Source organism: Lissotriton vulgaris, chromosome 8 (assembly GCF_964263255.1).
Source record: "Lissotriton vulgaris chromosome 8, aLisVul1.2, whole genome shotgun sequence".
Classification (NCBI taxonomy): Eukaryota; Metazoa; Chordata; class Amphibia; order Caudata; family Salamandridae; genus Lissotriton; species Lissotriton vulgaris.
This window is the reverse complement of record NC_141696.1, coordinates 1185045006-1185062981: the sequence shown is the minus strand read 5'-3', so window position 1 is coordinate 1185062981 and position 17976 is coordinate 1185045006. Positions and strand designations below refer to the sequence as shown.

The following is a 17976-nucleotide window of genomic DNA, read 5'->3' as shown; positions in this document are numbered from 1 at the left end:
TATCTCATGGCACAAAGTTGACAGGTAGCACTTACTCGACAGTTTGCACTTCTGAACTCACGGGTGCATGCTCTTTCTCACACTTCTTTACATCACCCTTCGTCGGCCAGCACTTAGTCCGCACTTCTGAATTCACAAGTGCACGTACTTCTTTGATTTTTCTATCACCTGCGTATCAACACACTTGATTTTCATATCACCCTCGTATTAATACACCTGATTTTTTTCCCCCCTCCATTTTTTCTTTCGTGCATTCTATCTACACTTGGATTACGAATACATTGTCTTCTTTCTATTTGTAGATAATTTTCCCTGAAGAAGGGCACATGCCCGAAATGCATCTGGACATATTTTCAACATGGTGACCTGTTAAGACGTTTCTGATACCTGTTAATATGGTTTCACAATTTTTCGCATATGCTCAAATGATGACTGAATATTTCATATGACGTAATATGAAAAAAGGAATAAATCTTCATTTTTAAAGATGACACAACCCTAGTTGAAATTTTTGAATAACGATTTTCATTGTTCGGAGTGCTCTAGATTCTACCCTTCACGGGGAAGGGTTCTCTTGTAGGATGTGTTATTACCCATTTGGACAGTTTCTTGTTATCTAACTTGAAGGATAACATGTCGCGTGTGCCCTGTCCTGGGCCCAACCTCAGTCCTGTGCGGTGCCCACAGAGCTCCCCAGTAGAGGCTGACTGCACCGACCTCACGGTTCGATTGAAAACACTACTGTCGAGGGGCACAGCACCCTGTCTTTTCCCTGCTCCGCAGGGCTGGTTAGAGGCAGGCCCGAATAGTCTGATTAAAGGCCCAGTGGTGCGATAAAACAAACAAATATCATATAAAAGGACTCTTTCCGTTGTGTGTCAGCAGCAGGATGAGCCCAGCTTCCTACTCCATGCAAAGCAGAGATTATATGAAATAATATATGGTTATATTACACACCTTCCGATTATATAAAAAAAGGATTACAGGGTGTTGCTTCCTGCCATTAGAGATAAAATGTTAGACTATAGAACTGCCCTACATGATATCACGTGTCGATGTGGAATATTACCTCACAAAGGAGGAGACCACAATGAAACGTGGGATTACCCCACACAACATCAAAGCTGATCCTGCATAGTTGTTGGGTATAGTGCTGTATCTGCCTGTCATAAGCGAGGCGAGGTAAATAACTCTCTAAGCTCCAACGTGCTGGAAACTGAGCAGCACTCCGCTGGACATGAGTGATGGATATTAGCTGCAGAAGTCGACTGTGTATGAGCAGGCTTGTCTTCTCTACATCATACACAGGCTCCTGCAAACTTCCAGTGGCCTCAGTTTGAAGCCACCAAAACCTTTGGAACCAGTATCGAAGTACGTAGTGACAAGATTGAGGTGCTAACTCTCATTGGGCTAGAGGAAGTTCGGTTTCTTGTCTAGCCTTTCACCCCCTGGCATGCCACCCCCCAGCCTGCCAGCGAGGGCCACCTCTTGTCTAGACGTTCACCTCCCGGCCTGCCACTGCTCGAGCAACATTGCTCCTCAAGGTAACATATACTACCCAACTCTTACCATCAAAGTTCCTGGGGAAGTTGTAAATGCGAGGAGAGGGGGAAATACCTAGTTTCCAGCTTAGGAAGAGCCAGAGACATAGAAGAGAGACAAGCAGTGGACCCTATTTGGCCATGTTGTACTGGAGCTTGCGCACAGTGAACGTAATGAGGTTAACTGTTAATATATAGGTATTTACTAACATAGGGATTTTTTAAATCACTTTTCTAAATACATTTAACTATTTTTGTTAGGTTCACTTATTTTGAATTTTTGTTAGATATTCCGAAGTGTAGCACTGTGTAAATTATTTTAAAAGTATTTTTAAAAAAAATTAAATTTACATTACATTTGGTTGCTTTTGGAAGGGGTAAATTTACATTTTAGCATGGCCACTAAAACATTTGGTCTCCAGTAGTTGGTGAGCTGCGCTAGTTCCCTTGTCTATGTTCTGCTTGAACTTCCGCCCTTCTACTTGTCTTGAGCTCACTGCTATTTTAGGAATCCTGCTCTGTTTGCGGTGGGGACTTTAAAGCCCGGCGGCGGGAGAGACCTTCAGTGTCATGGGTGTAAGAGGCTGCAGCTCCATGCCGAAAAAATTAAAGGTGCATAGCCTTCATGCTGTGTGATGAAGCCGCACTAAGCATGAATACAAGCTTAAAAAGCACGAGCCATAGCAAAAGTAATGTGGCAAAATTAAATGAATGCCCAGAAGTGACCTGATCCATATAACTGGGGCAGTCTCGACAGTCGTAACAAAACAGCCTAAAAGGCGAGACAAATGCAAAGCATTTACTTAAGAAAGCAAGGGAACTTTGAAAGGCAGGCTAAAGAACCAATGAAAGTGATGGGCGTAGTAAACCCCACAGAAGTAGATACAGCATGTCAAGAGACAGCGCATGCATGCTGCTTAGGCCGGACCTAAAAAGGAGACGGCAAATACATCACCCAAATTGTAGGCAAAATACGTAGCAGTTATTTCAAGATAATAAATAAAGTGAATTGTGAACCAGCTTTGTCACTAAAGAGGCAGGCACTATGTTTAGGTGAATATGAAAAACATACAGGCTATGTGTAGACACTCAAAAAGAAGAAAGTAATTGGTTAAAGTAGGCAGACCCATTGTTTTTTACTACATGCCGTGATAGGCAGAAGCAACATGTGAATGACAACTCAACAGACCAGTGGAAGAAGCCTGCTGATTAAAAGCACCTCTATGCATGTATAATGTGCCATTTTGAGAAGGGAAAAAATCCTCAATAGTATGGTGAAACATTTAAAGCTGTACCAAGCACAAGACGTATACAATGGAATATTCAGAGTTTTGCAGGTTAGAATGGTGGAAAACATGCAGTATTACAAAATGAGCTGCAGAGTTTGAGATGATGTAGTAATATCACAAAAGGCAAAACAATTACGCAGTGGTATTGATGGTTTCCAGGGTAACATTTTTTCATCTATTTACCAGGGAACCTAGAATGAGGCCTTAGCGAGGAAGTGACCATTTCCAAGCAAACCTACAGGTGAAACCAGACCCTAAAAAACGTTCACTTGAGATATAGAAACACTTGGTGTGCCAGTAGTGCCTAGTTACCAGGTACCCGGACTAGACCTGCAAGCAGCTTTGCTGGTGGCAGGGCCTGCTCATGTTTAATGTATTGCCCGACCACTGCTATGACAAGGACCCAGCAGCAGGGCCGGCTTTAGAGCTGGTGGTGCTCGGTGCGACAATCATTTTTGGTGCCCCACTCCTCATGATCGCCTCCTAGGATTCTGTCACTACCACCCGGAAAAAGTGCCCTTCATCTCTCCAATCATAAGTTATTGCTAAACACAATGTCCCCTCTGAGGTAGCGCCCCCTCCACAGGTCTTGATGTACCTGCCGTCTGCTGTGACAGCGGTATTTTCGAGGAAGCGAGTGTTACCCTAAGCACATCCTTTTGCATTGCTTGTGGAAGATTGTTCAATTGGTTTGGCTATTCAATTGGTTTGGATATTCATCAAGTATATAAATATAAATAACTTACCACTCCGGAGTCTGCGACCTGGAAGCTTTTCACAACTTTAGCCATTCGCCTGGGTCAAGTTAAGTGTTTGACCAGCCAAAAGGGTCAATTATAACTCTAACTTCATCGTCCTGAAGATGGTCTGATGGACTTGTATGCCACAAAGACCGAAACGTCGACAATTTCATCTAATTCCTTTGTTATTTATTTCATCAGGAATTGTTTTCTGCCTTCATACTCCTTTTTTACCCTGTTATTAGTTTGGAATAAATGTTTACACTAATGATTTGAAGGTTATAATGTGTGTATATGATTTATCTGCCTCTGTCGTGTTTTGATTATCAGTCTGTGTACCCTTTACTTTGTTCACTTACATTAAATGAGCCTAAACTGAAAAATTCACACCCGTGTTTTGCAATTGGTTACTATATATTAATTATCATTAGAATGAGTAAATTGTTGCATATATTTTTCATATGTTAGCCACAACTTTGGGCTAATTAATCAAGTAATTTGTTCAAATAGCGCAACTTCGTTTTTCAAACAAACTCCCTTGTCGTACTGCCCTAAAGCTGGTCCTGCCCAGCAGCACTGTAGTCCTGCCACTAGCAGGAGCTGATCATGGAAGGGTTACGATTGTGAGCCACTGTCGATGTAGGATCAATAGAGGTGGAGTTAGAAGAGAAAGGAAAAAGAGAAAGAAGATCACACGGTCTGAGCCCAGAGATTAGACGAGAAAAAGATTGAAAAAAGAATAAACTTGGTAAAATAGTGAGGTATAGTCGAAGAGGGTGAGTGTGGGCTTAGAAAGAGACAGGGGGAGAATGAAAATGGTGGGAAAGGCAAAGGGAAAGAAAAGAGGATGGTGATAAAAGAGAGCTAATGAAGGCTTGTAACCTTAAAGGATAGCTGGTGAAGAAGCAGCAGAGCCTAGAAGGATGATAAGGACTCAGGATGGGAGTATAGGGAAGAGGTAAATAGAATGAACAACCACAAGAAGCGAGAGAGCAAGCATGGAAACTACAGAACGAGAGGATAGTTGGAGAAGAAGGAGGTAGAGAGAGTGGTTTAAGAGTGACGGAGAATCGGTGACATGGAAACAGAACTAAAGAGCAGATGACTAGGGCAGAGAAACACACCGATTACCAGTGGGTGTGTAGACTGCTCCACGGGAGTGGGCAGCTGTTTGATGTATGAATGTGGGGTAACACATCCAAAAACATTGGTTACAGTTTTCTTCAGGAAAGTATCTGCTCGCGCAGTTTCCTGGAATGTTTTTTTGCAGCATTTGATTTTGCAGTTTCTCACAAAAATGAACTCAGGTTTTTAAAAGTCTAAATTTAGGAAACGATTGTGAATCATTTTCGCATTGGGTTTCCTTCAGAAAATTCTGCATGCTGAAACAAATGCAGTTATGTGAAGCTGACAATTTCCAGTTCATGTAATGGCAAGTTTAAATATTTTAAGATGGGAAGTCCTTGCCCGTCTCCCTGGCCCAGGTGCTGACTGGGTAATGCCGGCTGCAGCACAAAGGCACATTGTAACGTTGATCACAGCCACCACAGCTTTTCATTCATTTTCCAGTTGAAAGCTACAGTGTGGCAGGCGGGTTTAGCTCCAATAATGTTATCTTTCAGTGCTATTAGGGCCGTAATCTTTTTAACAGTGCAGGTGCACCACCAGAGAGGTTCTGTCCACTACAACAGAAACACATGAAGATTGAAGCAGGAAGTGCTTCATCTGGTTGGCCGACAGATATCCAGTGAGGAAGCCACTGCATTACTTGACATGAGCAGTCTTGGCAATTCTCTTCTGCAATAAAACCAAAGATAGTGAAGCAGCCTCTGTTAAGTGTGGCAGGACATTGGGGACTAATGCCATCTTAAAAGTATCGGTGTTGGATTTGAGATGTTCCTTTATCTCCTCACTTTATTGTGGTTGCAAATGAATTGATGCTTATTAAATATTAAACAATAGTGTGCCAGTTGTAAGAAGATTCAAGGTTCAGCCTATGTAATTTTTGATCAAACTCTCCCGGCAAGTTTTATTAGAAAGATTATGAAGTGAACCGAGCACCAAGCCTCCATCACTGGGTAGATCCATGGACCAAGCTAGAGCTCGCTCGGAACAACAATTGTGTTTGTGTTTCTGTCATATATTAAGCCTCAGTAGTCACAATCAAAACAGTTTTTTAAATTAAATTGATCCATCACTGTGCAGCTCGATTTCACTTATTGCAACAGCTCAGTGTCATGGGATCTTGTACCCTTTATTTTTTTAAATAAAAATATGTCTTTAATGAAAGTATATTTTAAAGGAATTCACTTTCCAGGAGCAAAGGAGGTCTTTTCCATACTCTTGCTATAGATTTTCCCCAAACTCCCTGTAATGTTATTGTTAGACTTGCCATCCTTGGCGTGGTTTCTCCAGAAATCTTGCCTCACCCCTTGCATTTTTATACTGTGTGCTGGATTTAATTTTTTCTGACTTAGATGCTTTGGACACTTTGCCATTGCTGATCAGTGTCAAAGTGCAAGTGCTCCCTGTGTGAATTGTAATTGTAAGTGTCGGCACATGCAGTTTCTACTTTCGTGGCGTCTTGGCAAGTGCACCCACTTGCCAGGCCCTAACCTTCCCTCTTCTTACATGTAAGTAACCCCTAAGATACCCCCATGGCCAGGGTGCAGTGTGTGTTAGAGGAGGGACATGTACTGGTGTGTTTTATGTCCTGATAGTAAAATACTCTGCATTTCGTTTTTCAACATTGCAAGGACTGGTTCTCGCATAGGCTATCATTGGGGCTGCACTGTAACATTTAGCATGTGTAACTTTCAATCGAGAAAAGCTAGATATTTGGAGTTTAGGCTCTCTGAACTCAGAATGTAATAACAAACCTTTTAGTGAAGGTGGATTTGAAATTGTTTGAAAATGACACTTCTAGAAAGTGGGCGTGTTCTTGTTTAACCATCCTGTGTGCCTCTGCTTGTTTGGGCATTTACCGTCTGGTTTTGGAGTGACAGGAGCTGGGGATATGCATTCACTCTAGACAGTCACAAGGGGGGTTGAGGTGTGCCCTGCCTTCACTGGGTGACTCATAGCCAGGCTGGATAGACCTTTCTTCATTTAGAGTGGTGGGAGGAGTTTTTACTAGCACCTGAATAGGCTGTGTCCTCTCTGCACAATGCTGCCTACACCCCCTGTAGTGAAGTTGGACAAGGGAGGACATAACTGGTTTTACTGAGTTCAGAGACTCCTGCACAAAGACTGCAAAGAGAAAATGGGGTATAAATATTAGACCCCAACCCCCAGAACTTTAGATTACTTCTGGAATGAAGAGGAACCTCTGCCAAGAGAGAAGAGCTGAAGAGCTGTAAAGCAGAGACTGCCCCTTTGCTGTGTATTGCTTTGCTGGGTTAGCCTGCACGTTGCTGCTTCTGCCAATGTAGGACAAAGAGTAGAACTTGGGTGTAAACCTGCTTGTGAAGAGTCTCCAAAGGCTTGTGTGTGCTTGCCTCCTGTTCTGAAGTCTCATGGACACAATGACACCATCACTAGCTTCCTTGAACTCCATTGCTGGGAGTTCTGACCTGCCAGGTTGTGCCTATTCCAGTTCTGGGTCACCGCAGGCCGAGTCCAGTGCACCGACCTCCAAAGTCTGAGATCACCGCACCGACTCCGACACAGACCCTACTGTGGGACTGAAAGAATAGACGCATTGTGGGACTGCGGCTGAGGAAATCAGCGCAGCGCCTGTTTACCGCCTCCAGATCGACCTGCAGTGCATCCAAATTTCCACGCATCACACCTGTGCGGTAACTTTTCTATCGCATCACCTGCAGACCAGAACTGTCTTGGAATCGACGCGTCACTTCTCCCTACAGTCTGAATTTGACGAAGCACTTCTGTAGCTGTTTGGTCTTGTGAATTTTTAAAACACCTAAAGGTATATTATGTAAAATCACGCATCCATAGATTTCTATGGACAGAATTACTTGAAACCTTTTAAAAGACATATTTTGAATTGTGTATGTTGGATTGTTTGTTTGTCGTGTTGGTTGGTTTATATAAAGATAATTTATTTTTCTAAACTGGTGTGGTGTCCCTTTGTAGTGTTTTCTCCGTGTTACTGTGTGTCTGTGTGCAAATACCTGACACATTGCTTTTGGGATAAGCCTGCCTAGTGCTAATCTACCAAGGGGGGTGAGCAGGGGTTACACTAAGTGTATAACGCCCTTATCCTGACTAGAAGGCTAGGTCCCTCCTTGGACAAGGTGCATACCTCTGCCAACTAGAGATCCGCATTTCTCGCTCTAACAATGCAAACCACACTGAAACCAGAAAGGAACTATTGAGGCCTGTGCACTGCGAGAGCAAGGGATGAAGGCCTGGAGAAAATATGTGTGCTTTGTTAGGTCTGTGGGTTGTTGTGTATTGTGAATGAGTTTTCCTTTTGCAAGATAAGAGGTTGGGGTTCAGTGCATGAACAGCCAGAGGAAGGAACTACTGGTTTAGTGGATGGTGGCTCAGTATAAATAAGCAGATAGTGGGCAGCAGGCTTACAATAGCTGCATTCATAGTCATCGTCGTGTACTCAGACGTGCATGTGAAGTCCTCCTGTAACTTTGTAAAAGACTTGGAAGTGGGGCCTGGAAAGGTAAAGAAGTTTCATGTGACTGAGGTATGAATGGTGACCTCTGCGGTCAGATCGGCCTGGGGCAGCTTCTTGTAAGTGACATCTCATTTTCACAGCCCTTGCAGTATGGCTGGTTGCTAGTAATTGGAGCCAGTTGGTATTTCAGGCTGTCACCTTTGTCATCAATTCCTCTTCTGCAAAGAAAAGCTTGTTCAAGTCTTTCCCTGCCTGGTAGCCGAAAACGCTGCCAGAGGTAAAAGGTAACAGACTACATTCAGTTTCACAACATCATTGCCTAAAGGGGAGATGGTACCAAAGCTACATTGTTTGAAGGAGATAGGACTCCAAGGTCATGTTGTCTAAAGGAGACAGGTCTCTCTGGTTGTCATTGGTCTGAAGCAGTTGTGGTCCCAACTCCTTCGATTTGCATTTCACTCTAACTCTTCAGCCATACCCAGTTTTCTGCAGCATTTGCAGTTTGCATTGTTTTTGTACAATTCACTTTTGTTTTACTGTTTCATTGTTATGTCTCGGGTTACTTTTTTTAAATTGTCAAGGACCATCCATAATTCAATATTAAGCAATATTTTGCATTCGTGTGAGCCTTTCATGTTAGAAAGTTTTCCAGTCACCTTCTTCATTGAAACATGGATATAATAATAGGAGGCAACTCCGAATTAGATAGACCTTGTGATCTTTACCCCCTTAGAAAACGTGTATGCTCCCAGGCCTCTTCCTTTCTTCTTTCACCCTTCAAGCCTCCCTCTGATGTTGGTTGTCACTCTTTCACTTCTCTTGTCCATTCAACCATACTGTCATCCGCAGTTTGCTTACTTTTACTCTGTTCTTATTGTCCTGCTCACACAATACTGTGAAGCAAGCTTCCTCTGCATGTGTGTGCTTCTGCACTCCGTTGGTAGTCTGTGATGACTCAAGAAACATGGCATATTAGGGCACAACATATGTGTTTGTCTTACATCATGCAATGCTTTGTGCTGTAATGTGTAGAAGTATCCATTTACCCTTATCTTCATTTCTAAATGGTGGTTCATAAAGAATTTGAACACTTCAATTTGTTTTTTGGCAGTTATCAACTGAGCAGAGAAATTGAAGGGAAACCCTATAGGACCAACCGCGTGGGTCCAGAAATTGTAATGCTCCTTCCAAGCACTGCTCTTATTTATAATACGGAAGACAGGGTCTGTGGCCAGAAATTAGAAAATAATCTTATGGATGTATTAATTTTGTTTCGATTATTGGTTTAGTCACACATTCTTAGGAGCAACTCAATCCTATGATTGAATTATAATATAATTGAAACAACCTTAGTACAACCATGAGATTATTTTCTAATTTCTGGCCTCACAACTTGTCTCCCACTTTATGTGTTTTTTAAATGTGTTTTTTTCTGTTGAGAAGCAAAGATGGCCATTGAATACTGTTAAGTAATAATAAACACTTTATTTTACCACAGCACATGTAGCATTGGAACCAGGGCTGACTCTGCTGTAATAGGGGGACATGTACAGTAAAAGAAGACTGCAAGGCGTGAAACATGGGACCAAATCCTGTCATCCAAGCTGCTATCGACCTTACTGCAGGAGCTGCAGGTATTTCTTGAACACCCATATATCTGAAGGTTATGAGATCAGATGCAAACCTTCATTGTTAGTTGTGGGGCATTTTTTAATAGACTAACAAACTGGGCTTGTTTTGTTTGCCATTAGACTGTTGCATATGTGGTTTTCTGCCTGTTTGCTTGTGTTTTGTTCTCTCCTGGATACCTTAAGCTACTATAGGCTTTGATGATGACACAAGAGGTGATTGCGCTCCAAAGTCAAATTACTTTTTTTTATGGCCCTTTATTTTAAAACTAAAAGCCAGTTGCAAAGTGTACCTTGACGCGTGCAATGCACTTTTGCATAATGGTCAGAAGTGAAACATGGCGTTTGTGCTAGCTAAAAGTTTTAATAGTGATAGTGACTTCAGGAATCTGTTGCTGCATAAGCCTGTTGCGCTCTATATTGACAGAGCCTGCCACGTGTTTCTGAAGCTAATTTGTGTCTTCTTGTTCTAGGGACAAACTAGACAATTCATTCCTGTGACATTTTAAAAAGAGAAAGAAAGGCTGTTGAGAGGCAATACACAAAATCAGCAAATTAAAGTGTACACAAAGCAAAGTTCATTCCGCAGGTGTTGTGAGTTTTGTTGCAAATCTTTAGATGATGGCCAGATTCATGTGTCAGTTTGTAGAATCCAGCAATAAGTGTTATTGTAAAACGTCCCTGTTGGTGGATGTTGTCGCCACACATGAGGCCTCAAGCCAGAAATGAGTACCCTTGTATCTTCAGTCCATTTAGAATGTACGTCGTCTCCGATGGCGAAGAGCTGAGTCTTATGGCATTATTAAGCCTTCAGTGTAGTCAGATAGAGTACTTGAGTAAATCCGTGTGTGTAATCGGGGTGGCCGTTTTACAATAACCTTATTGCTGGGTTCTACAAACTGACACACACATCTGGCCATCTTACCTTTGCCCTGAAGAAGCCTTTTGTGAAGGGGGAAACGCGTTGGCTGTTTTCCACATATGTACAAAGGACTTTTGGAAAATAAAGATTTGCAACAAAACTCGCAATTCCTGCGGAATGAACTTGGCTTTGTGTGCATTGTAATTTGCTGATTTTGTGTATTGCCTCTCATTAGCCGTTCTCTTGAATTTATTTGTGGTCATGTGGCAGCTGGCCATTTGAGGTGAACAATATGAGTTGAAAGTACCTTTTGTGACTAGCCCAGGTAGTGCAGTTGCCATTTACCCTGCTGCCTTTTGTCTTTCTGAGACATTTTAAAAAGCAACGAAAATCTAAACTAGTGATGGACTTAGCTTTCTACCACAAGTGTCACAACCATGGTTTCTAGAATTTTAGTGAATTCTGTCTTCCTAGACTGACGTTAAAGTAAATTTTGCCATAGTAGCCAACTGTCCCGTTTTTGCAGGGACAGTCCTGGCAAGTTGGATACTGTCCTGGGTAATATTGTTGCAGAAACTGTTCCTCTTTAGTACACACAGGTACGCAAACAAGAACTTTCTATCTGTAGCATCCCTGTGCTGCAAAATGTCCTGGGAAATTATTTTCAAATGTTGGCAACTCTGGTTTTGCCCAGCCAGACAACCTCTTTAGTGGTGTGTTCTCACCGGGCCATATAGCGCTGTTTGTGCACAGTCTGGAGGGAATGGGCATTTGAGGTCTGGTTACATAATAATGGAAATGGCTACTAGATCTCACATCCACACACTCAATAACAAATAAATAACCATTTACAAAGTGGGGCTTTGAGTCTGTCTCCTTCAGTCATTGACTTGTTTGTGTGAGACCCTTTATGATATATTATTTTGGATCAGCCTTAAGAAAAAAGAAGCCTGTCACATGTGCCAGGACAGTAAGAGTAACCTTAGTCTTCCTTTTAATTACTCAATTGATCACCTTTGTGGGGGCTCAAACACAGATGACTGCAATCTTTCTCTTCCCTATTTACCAATCCAAATCCCTCCAATACTCTAAAGAAGCAAGGTGAGAAATTGCATTTGCATGTCAAATGAAAGCGTTGGATGAGTTCTCACCGCCTCACATAATACTTCATGGGGGATTGTGGAGGCCTGCCTCACTTATTAACTCTAAGGAGAGAATGCTCTGCATTTACTTTCAATGCTCTGTTAAAATATGAAACGTTACACCTCAATATCATCCCACTCAGCTCCATCAGTCATTTATAAAGGGCTCCTAAGTTATTATTTGCCACAATAGCGGTCAGCATGTTTTTTCGTGGTTATTTGTTCTTCTAAATCTATTCTGTTGAAGCCTGGCAAGTTGGTGTTTTGGGATGTTCTGTTCGCAGAGCACCCAGAAGCTCTAAGTGATTATCCTAAAGATTCTGAACTTGAAAACACTGGTACTATTCTGTTATTGGCTGGTGTGACCATCCTCTTAAATGACAACCATGTAGTGTGAGTGCAAAGACTTATAGGCGGTGAATGGCAGTAGTTTCCTGGACCTGTATGCTGGCTGTATCCCTCGAGCTGACTGAAAACAGGGATGTTTGCAGCAGGTAGAGCCTCCTTCCACCACTGAGGTGTCAGACCTATTAGAAAAGTGCAGCATGTCTTGTCTGTGGCGGAAGAGCAAGGAGGCAGTCAGAGCTTTAGTGTTTCCCCAGCAAGAAGGCCTGAAGGGGAGGACCAATCATTCCACAATGTATTCCACAATGCAGTGCTGCCATAAATGGGTTTTCCCTGGTGGATCCATACCCCTAAAACAGTACCTCTGATATAGACACTGGTAAAAGGGGCTAACAATCGAAGAGTTCACATGTAATATTTGGGGAAAACGGGGGGGGGGGGGAATACAGAGGCTGGTGACCAAACAATCTAACTGAAGGCAGAGCAACGTTTTTGAGGTGTGCATTGATGAGATCGCAATGTGATTGAGAGTCCGTGCAATGCTAGAGACCCTGAGTCTGTGCAATGCTAGGGGCCCTGAAGATTGAAGTACTCATCTGGCTAGTAGCATTGATGTAGAGCTGTAGTAGGTGACATCCCCACCCCAGTCAAGCTGATGCCATAGTGGGTAGGTGTGACTCTTCATGGCTGGGGTCATAGCGGCCCCAGCTAAAGAGAGGTTTACCACACTATTGAAACTATTATGCTGATGATTTTCATTATTAATAATCGCAAGTATTTTTTCTTCAAAAGTTAAGAGGCTCCATCACATACATGTTTGGTTCCTCCTGCTTGGTAGGAGGCAGGGCTGCACCCAGGTGGGAAGTACCAACCCAGCAGAACTCATAAGTGACACTTTGCTTACAGACTGTGAATTGCAGGTGTTATTCCCCATGCAGGTTAGGCATCACCCTTACACAAAGCCCCCATGAATCCCAATTTAGGGTTACCAAATCACCACTGTGTGGGCAAACACAATAGGTAGCTTACCGACTGTACTCCTATCCGTATGTGACACACGGGAAACAACCTTTACAACCCAGTCATTACATCGCAACATCCTTTACAACGCATGTCACTACAACGCAGCCATTACATTGCATGTCACTACAACGCATGTCATTACAACGCATGTCACTACAACGCAGGCATTACATCACATGTCATTACAACGCACACCATTACAACGCATAGTGCCCCCTACACTATCCAACATTTACCGTACTGTTGCACCCACTGGAGTTAGAATAGTCATTTCTACCACTACACTATCCAACACTTACCTTAAATGCATTGTAATGGTATGCGTTGTAATGGTATGATATGATGTAATGGAATGCGCTGTAAGTGTAGTTTTAAAAAATGCGTTGTAATGGCATGCCATGTAAAATGATGCGTTGTAAAGGATGTTGCGATGTAAAAACTGAGTTGTAAATGTATGCATTGTAATGTCATACATTCGTGACACACCATCAGTTCGTCTCATGACAGTTGTTTGCCCATGCCCCCACATCTTTTAAAGGGTGTGAGTGCAGGTGCACTGCAACTCCCTCATTTGAAGGGAGCCACACCTCCATTCAAATGAGGGAGCATCCACTTAGGATTGCATGGGTGCAGCTTGTGCGTGGTGAGATCCATATTAGTGAAGTGCCGTGGTGGAAGAAATAGAACATGAACTTAAGTGCCCATTTGGCCCCCTGAGCACTTTCTGTAAGACATCACCTGACGTCTTTATCAGTGCATGCTGAAAATCACTGGGGTTGTAGGTGCAAGCAGGAAGCACACACACAGATGTGCTAAGTACTCCCCCGGCCAGCTCTAGTTCTTGTGGACCATATGAAATTGTGGCATCTGAGCCCTACACTTGCCTGTTATGTTGACCTAAGAGCTTTTTGTAGTTTGGGGATTGGTAGTTTGTGGGCAGGGTGTGCTCCTTTAGTACAAATGCTGGGTTAAGAAGGCATTTTATAAACCGAGGTATTTCAGCTGAGCAAACAATAGAATTAAAAAAGCCAAGCATTAGATCTCCTAGCCTGACTAAAATACAGTGGCGGCTCCTCCGCTAAGCCGTAGGAGCGTCACCCCACTGCTTTTCAGCAGTGTAAATAAAATAATAGCTCAGTAATTATCATTTTATTTCTTCCTGTTGCGGCAGCTTTGTGGGGCGGGGCTGCTCTGCTCACAGAAAAGTGGGAGGAGTGGTGGGCAACCTGTAAGTGTGCTTGAATGTTTGGCTGGCCGTCTTGGGCTGGCCAAATAGTCATGCTCACTTTGCATGTTCTCCACACAAGCTGCATTGCAGTCTCGGTGGAGAACATGCCCAGGCTTCCAGTCCCCGTCTGTGAGTGAAACCACAGCGTTCAGACCAATCACAACGCTGCAATGCAGAGTTGTGATTGGCTTTGGGGAGCCTGGGTACTTCCTGTTCCGGCCTTATGCAGATGAGAGACGTAGGAGAGACATGGCTTGGCAGTTTGGGCTGGACTGTTCCCATGAGGCACAGGGTCAGACTGATTTGCATATGGCCATGTCTGAACTGGGGTGGCGGAGTAAGCTAAAGAATGATGATGGATTAAACCCAGATCAGTTGACTGGGGGTGAGTGCTTGCAATGTTCAACACTCCGTCCATCTTCCCCTTTGGTTTTGCTTTGTTCGCACTAAGTTGGCAGGGTATGCCCAGATGTGGGTCCTTTGCTCACTTTGCAACTGGATTCAAACTAGCCTGCCTCTTGACGGCTGATTAGCCAGAAACTGGTCCTAGGATGCTTGTTTCCGGTCCAGGGAAGACATGACTTGGCAGTTCGGGACGAACTGTTCCCATGAGGAACAGGGGCAGGCTGATTTGCATATGGCCATGTCTGAACTGGGGGGGCGGAGTGAGCTAAATAATGATGATGAATTAAACTCATATCAGTGGACGGGGGCGGTGAGTGCTTGCAATGTACAACACTCCGTCCATTATTCCCTTTGGTTTTACATGGCGATAAGGTACATTTTCTTTTTTACACCCCCTTTTCCAACCCTCTTTCCCAACCCCCTCCCGCCTCACCACCCCAATCCGCTAAAACATGTATTAGAATGGAACCCTTCCAGTTATGGGTATTCTCCACATGTGAGTGGATCCTCCAAGGAAGGTTTAGAATGGGTATAACTTGTACCTTCCAAAAAGGTTGGGCCTCTTCCAAAACTCTTGAGTTCTGTTCTTGTGATGGTAAATCCAAGTAGACTTTTATGCATGTTTGGCATTTCTGTTTGTAGCTATCTTGGGAATGCTCTAAGAATAAGAAATTTGAGGGGATGGTTTCATATTAATTTTAATATGTTATTGTTTCAATGGCTGTTGTTTTTATGATTATTGTAATTAACTATAATTTGATTAAAGGATTGTTTGAGGAGAGTGAGAATGTTCTTGGAACGAATGTTAAGCTGATGGCCCTTGTGTTTTTATGGCAATTATATTTACCGAGGAGCAGTGGTTAATTAATAAAAGGCTGCGGCTCTCGTCAGAGGTAGCTTGCTCCAGCTCATTTCTCCTGTTAGCGCCTCCTAAAACTGAACCAACTACTAACCAGGAAAGTGGGGTGTGAGGTAATGGCCAGAGCTTCAGACTTCGGAGCTGGGGAACCAGGTTCGAGTCTCTGCATCGGCTCAACATCCTGTGATTCTGGGCAAATCACATAATCTCCCCATATATGAATGGGTCCTTAACTGGTGCTCAGGAAAAGCGCTTGTGTTGCTGATTGAGTGCCAGTGCTGGAAACCACCAGCTCAAGTTAAGCACTACCGAGCAGGCGCTTTGAAAGCATCAACTCAACGCTGCATGGTGGGGAGGGAGTGACGGTTGACGTTAAAGGAAAGCGAATGGGAAGCCTACCCTTCTGTCCTGGGAAGGGAGGGTGGCTTTTAAATTGTAAATTGCTGTGAGGAAAGCAGAGTATGGGGGCTGTGACACTTGTTGGAGTGTTGTCGATTGAAGATGGCCTATCTGGTCTGAGGGTTTCCTTTAATATTACCTTTTCGCAACTCGGTGTCTGTCTCTGTGTTAACTTGGAATCCCGAAGTTGGATTCCCTTTTGACTACACAAAAGGTTGTTCACGAAATTTCGTAATCCTAATGTGACATGATGTGAATGTTCACAGAGACTTCATCATTCGAGTCTGTCATGCTTGGGCCATGTTATGTTGTGTGTCAGTTGCATAAAAGCTATGAAGAAACTGCATTAATGTGATGAAAATTGAATTATTAGATGGAGAATTCCCCTCTTGTGGTGTAGAGAAATTCACAATAAGACCTAAATACACTTTGCAACAAAAGAACTGATTGATTCATAGCTAGGGAAGGGAAAGTGGTGGGTATTCACAATATGAAAACAGGTCCCAGAAAGAAAGGATCTGAGTACATTTTTCAATTTAGATTTAAAAGATGCACCAAATAAACATGCAGTTTATATGTTTCCTTATTTATAGACTGTACCCAATAAATTTTTTAAGGAAAATTGTAATAACCAATCAAGAATTATTATTTTAAATTGCTTATAACTCATTTCATGCTTTCTGCACAGGTGGAACAGCATGTGTGCTAGCAGGACAGCCCTTCGACACAGCAAAGGTGAAGATGCAGACGTTCCCCAACATGTACAAGGGACTAATGGACTGCGCTTTGAAAACCTTCAAGCAAGGGGGGCTAAGAAGCTTCTACATGGGAACCAGCCCTGCACTAATGGCCAACATTGCAGAAAACTCTGTGCTTTTCATGTGCTATGGCTTTTGTCGACAAGTTGTAAGGACCATCGGGGGATTGGACAAGAATGTACCACTGAGGTGAGGAAATGAAGGCCTGTCTTTTTTTTAATTCTTAGTGTGAGGATCGAATGAATTTAGATACAGAGTGGCGGCTCCTCCGGCTCCTCCGCTATGGCCTCCCCAGACTCAAAACTTGAAAATTAACGATAATAAAACAGGTTTGTCATCATTTTATTTTTCATGTTCTAGTCTTGGAGGTAGAGCTACCGTGGAGGCAGTCATAGAGGGGAGTGGTGGGCACTGCGAGCAGTGCGCATGGCCGTTTGGCTGGCCATCTCAGGCCGGCCAAAACTACATGGTCAATGAGCTGTTTCCAAGACAGCTGTGTTGCTGGGTTGGAGACTGTAAAGCACAGGCTCCCAGTCTCCCTGGGAGCGCAAATTCAAGGCGCTCAGGCCAGACCAGACCAGACGCTGCTTACAAACATGAGAGCAGTGTCAGGATTGGCTGCAGGTGAGCCTGGGACCCTGTGCTGCAGCGAGGAGTCTGACTCAGAGCAGAAGTGCAACGGGCCTGCTTCAGGTAGTTTTTTTTTTCCGCTCATCCTCCCCTTCTTGTTCAAACCCCTCCGCCCGCCACTTAGCCCGCACAGCAGCCGCTCCTGTAGATACACCACTGTAAGTAAACAATGTGAGGCCCGGAAACGCACAGTGTATTCTCATCCTTCCTCCCCTTACATTCCATGAGCCCAATATTCTTAAGCTCCTAAAGAGTAAGCTAAGTAGCAAAAAATCTGTGTAATGTGTTCCATATCTGTCAATGTGATTTTAGTGTTCTTTGATTTTTCAGTCCTTGTTATATGTGATTATTATACAATCACACTCAACCCTAGCTTTTATTTATCAGTTTACATGTTATGAGATTCTATGTCAGGACCGGAGGCTTCAGATTATGCTTTTTCCTTCTTCGCTGTTTTATTTACCCAACACACAGCAGCCAAAAAGCAATAACACAAGCCCTAAACCTCCAAACAAAGGTAAAAGGGCTAGAAC

At 43.3% G+C, this 17976-nt stretch overlaps 1 protein-coding gene across 2 annotated transcripts in view; it reads left to right on the top strand.

Moving 5' to 3' along the window:
- LOC147698473 (mitochondrial ornithine transporter 1-like) overlaps positions 1-17976 on the top strand; it is a 161445-nt gene that overhangs the window by 76523 nt on the left and 66946 nt on the right. For both annotated transcript variants that reach the window (XM_086935053.1, XM_086935052.1), the window contains exons 2-3: positions 9663-9798; positions 16744-17002. In XM_086935053.1, the coding sequence (XP_086791179.1) occupies positions 9744-9798; positions 16744-17002 (314 nt within the window). In that variant the 5' untranslated portion in view covers positions 9663-9743. The remainder of the gene's footprint in view (positions 1-9662; positions 9799-16743; positions 17003-17976) is intronic.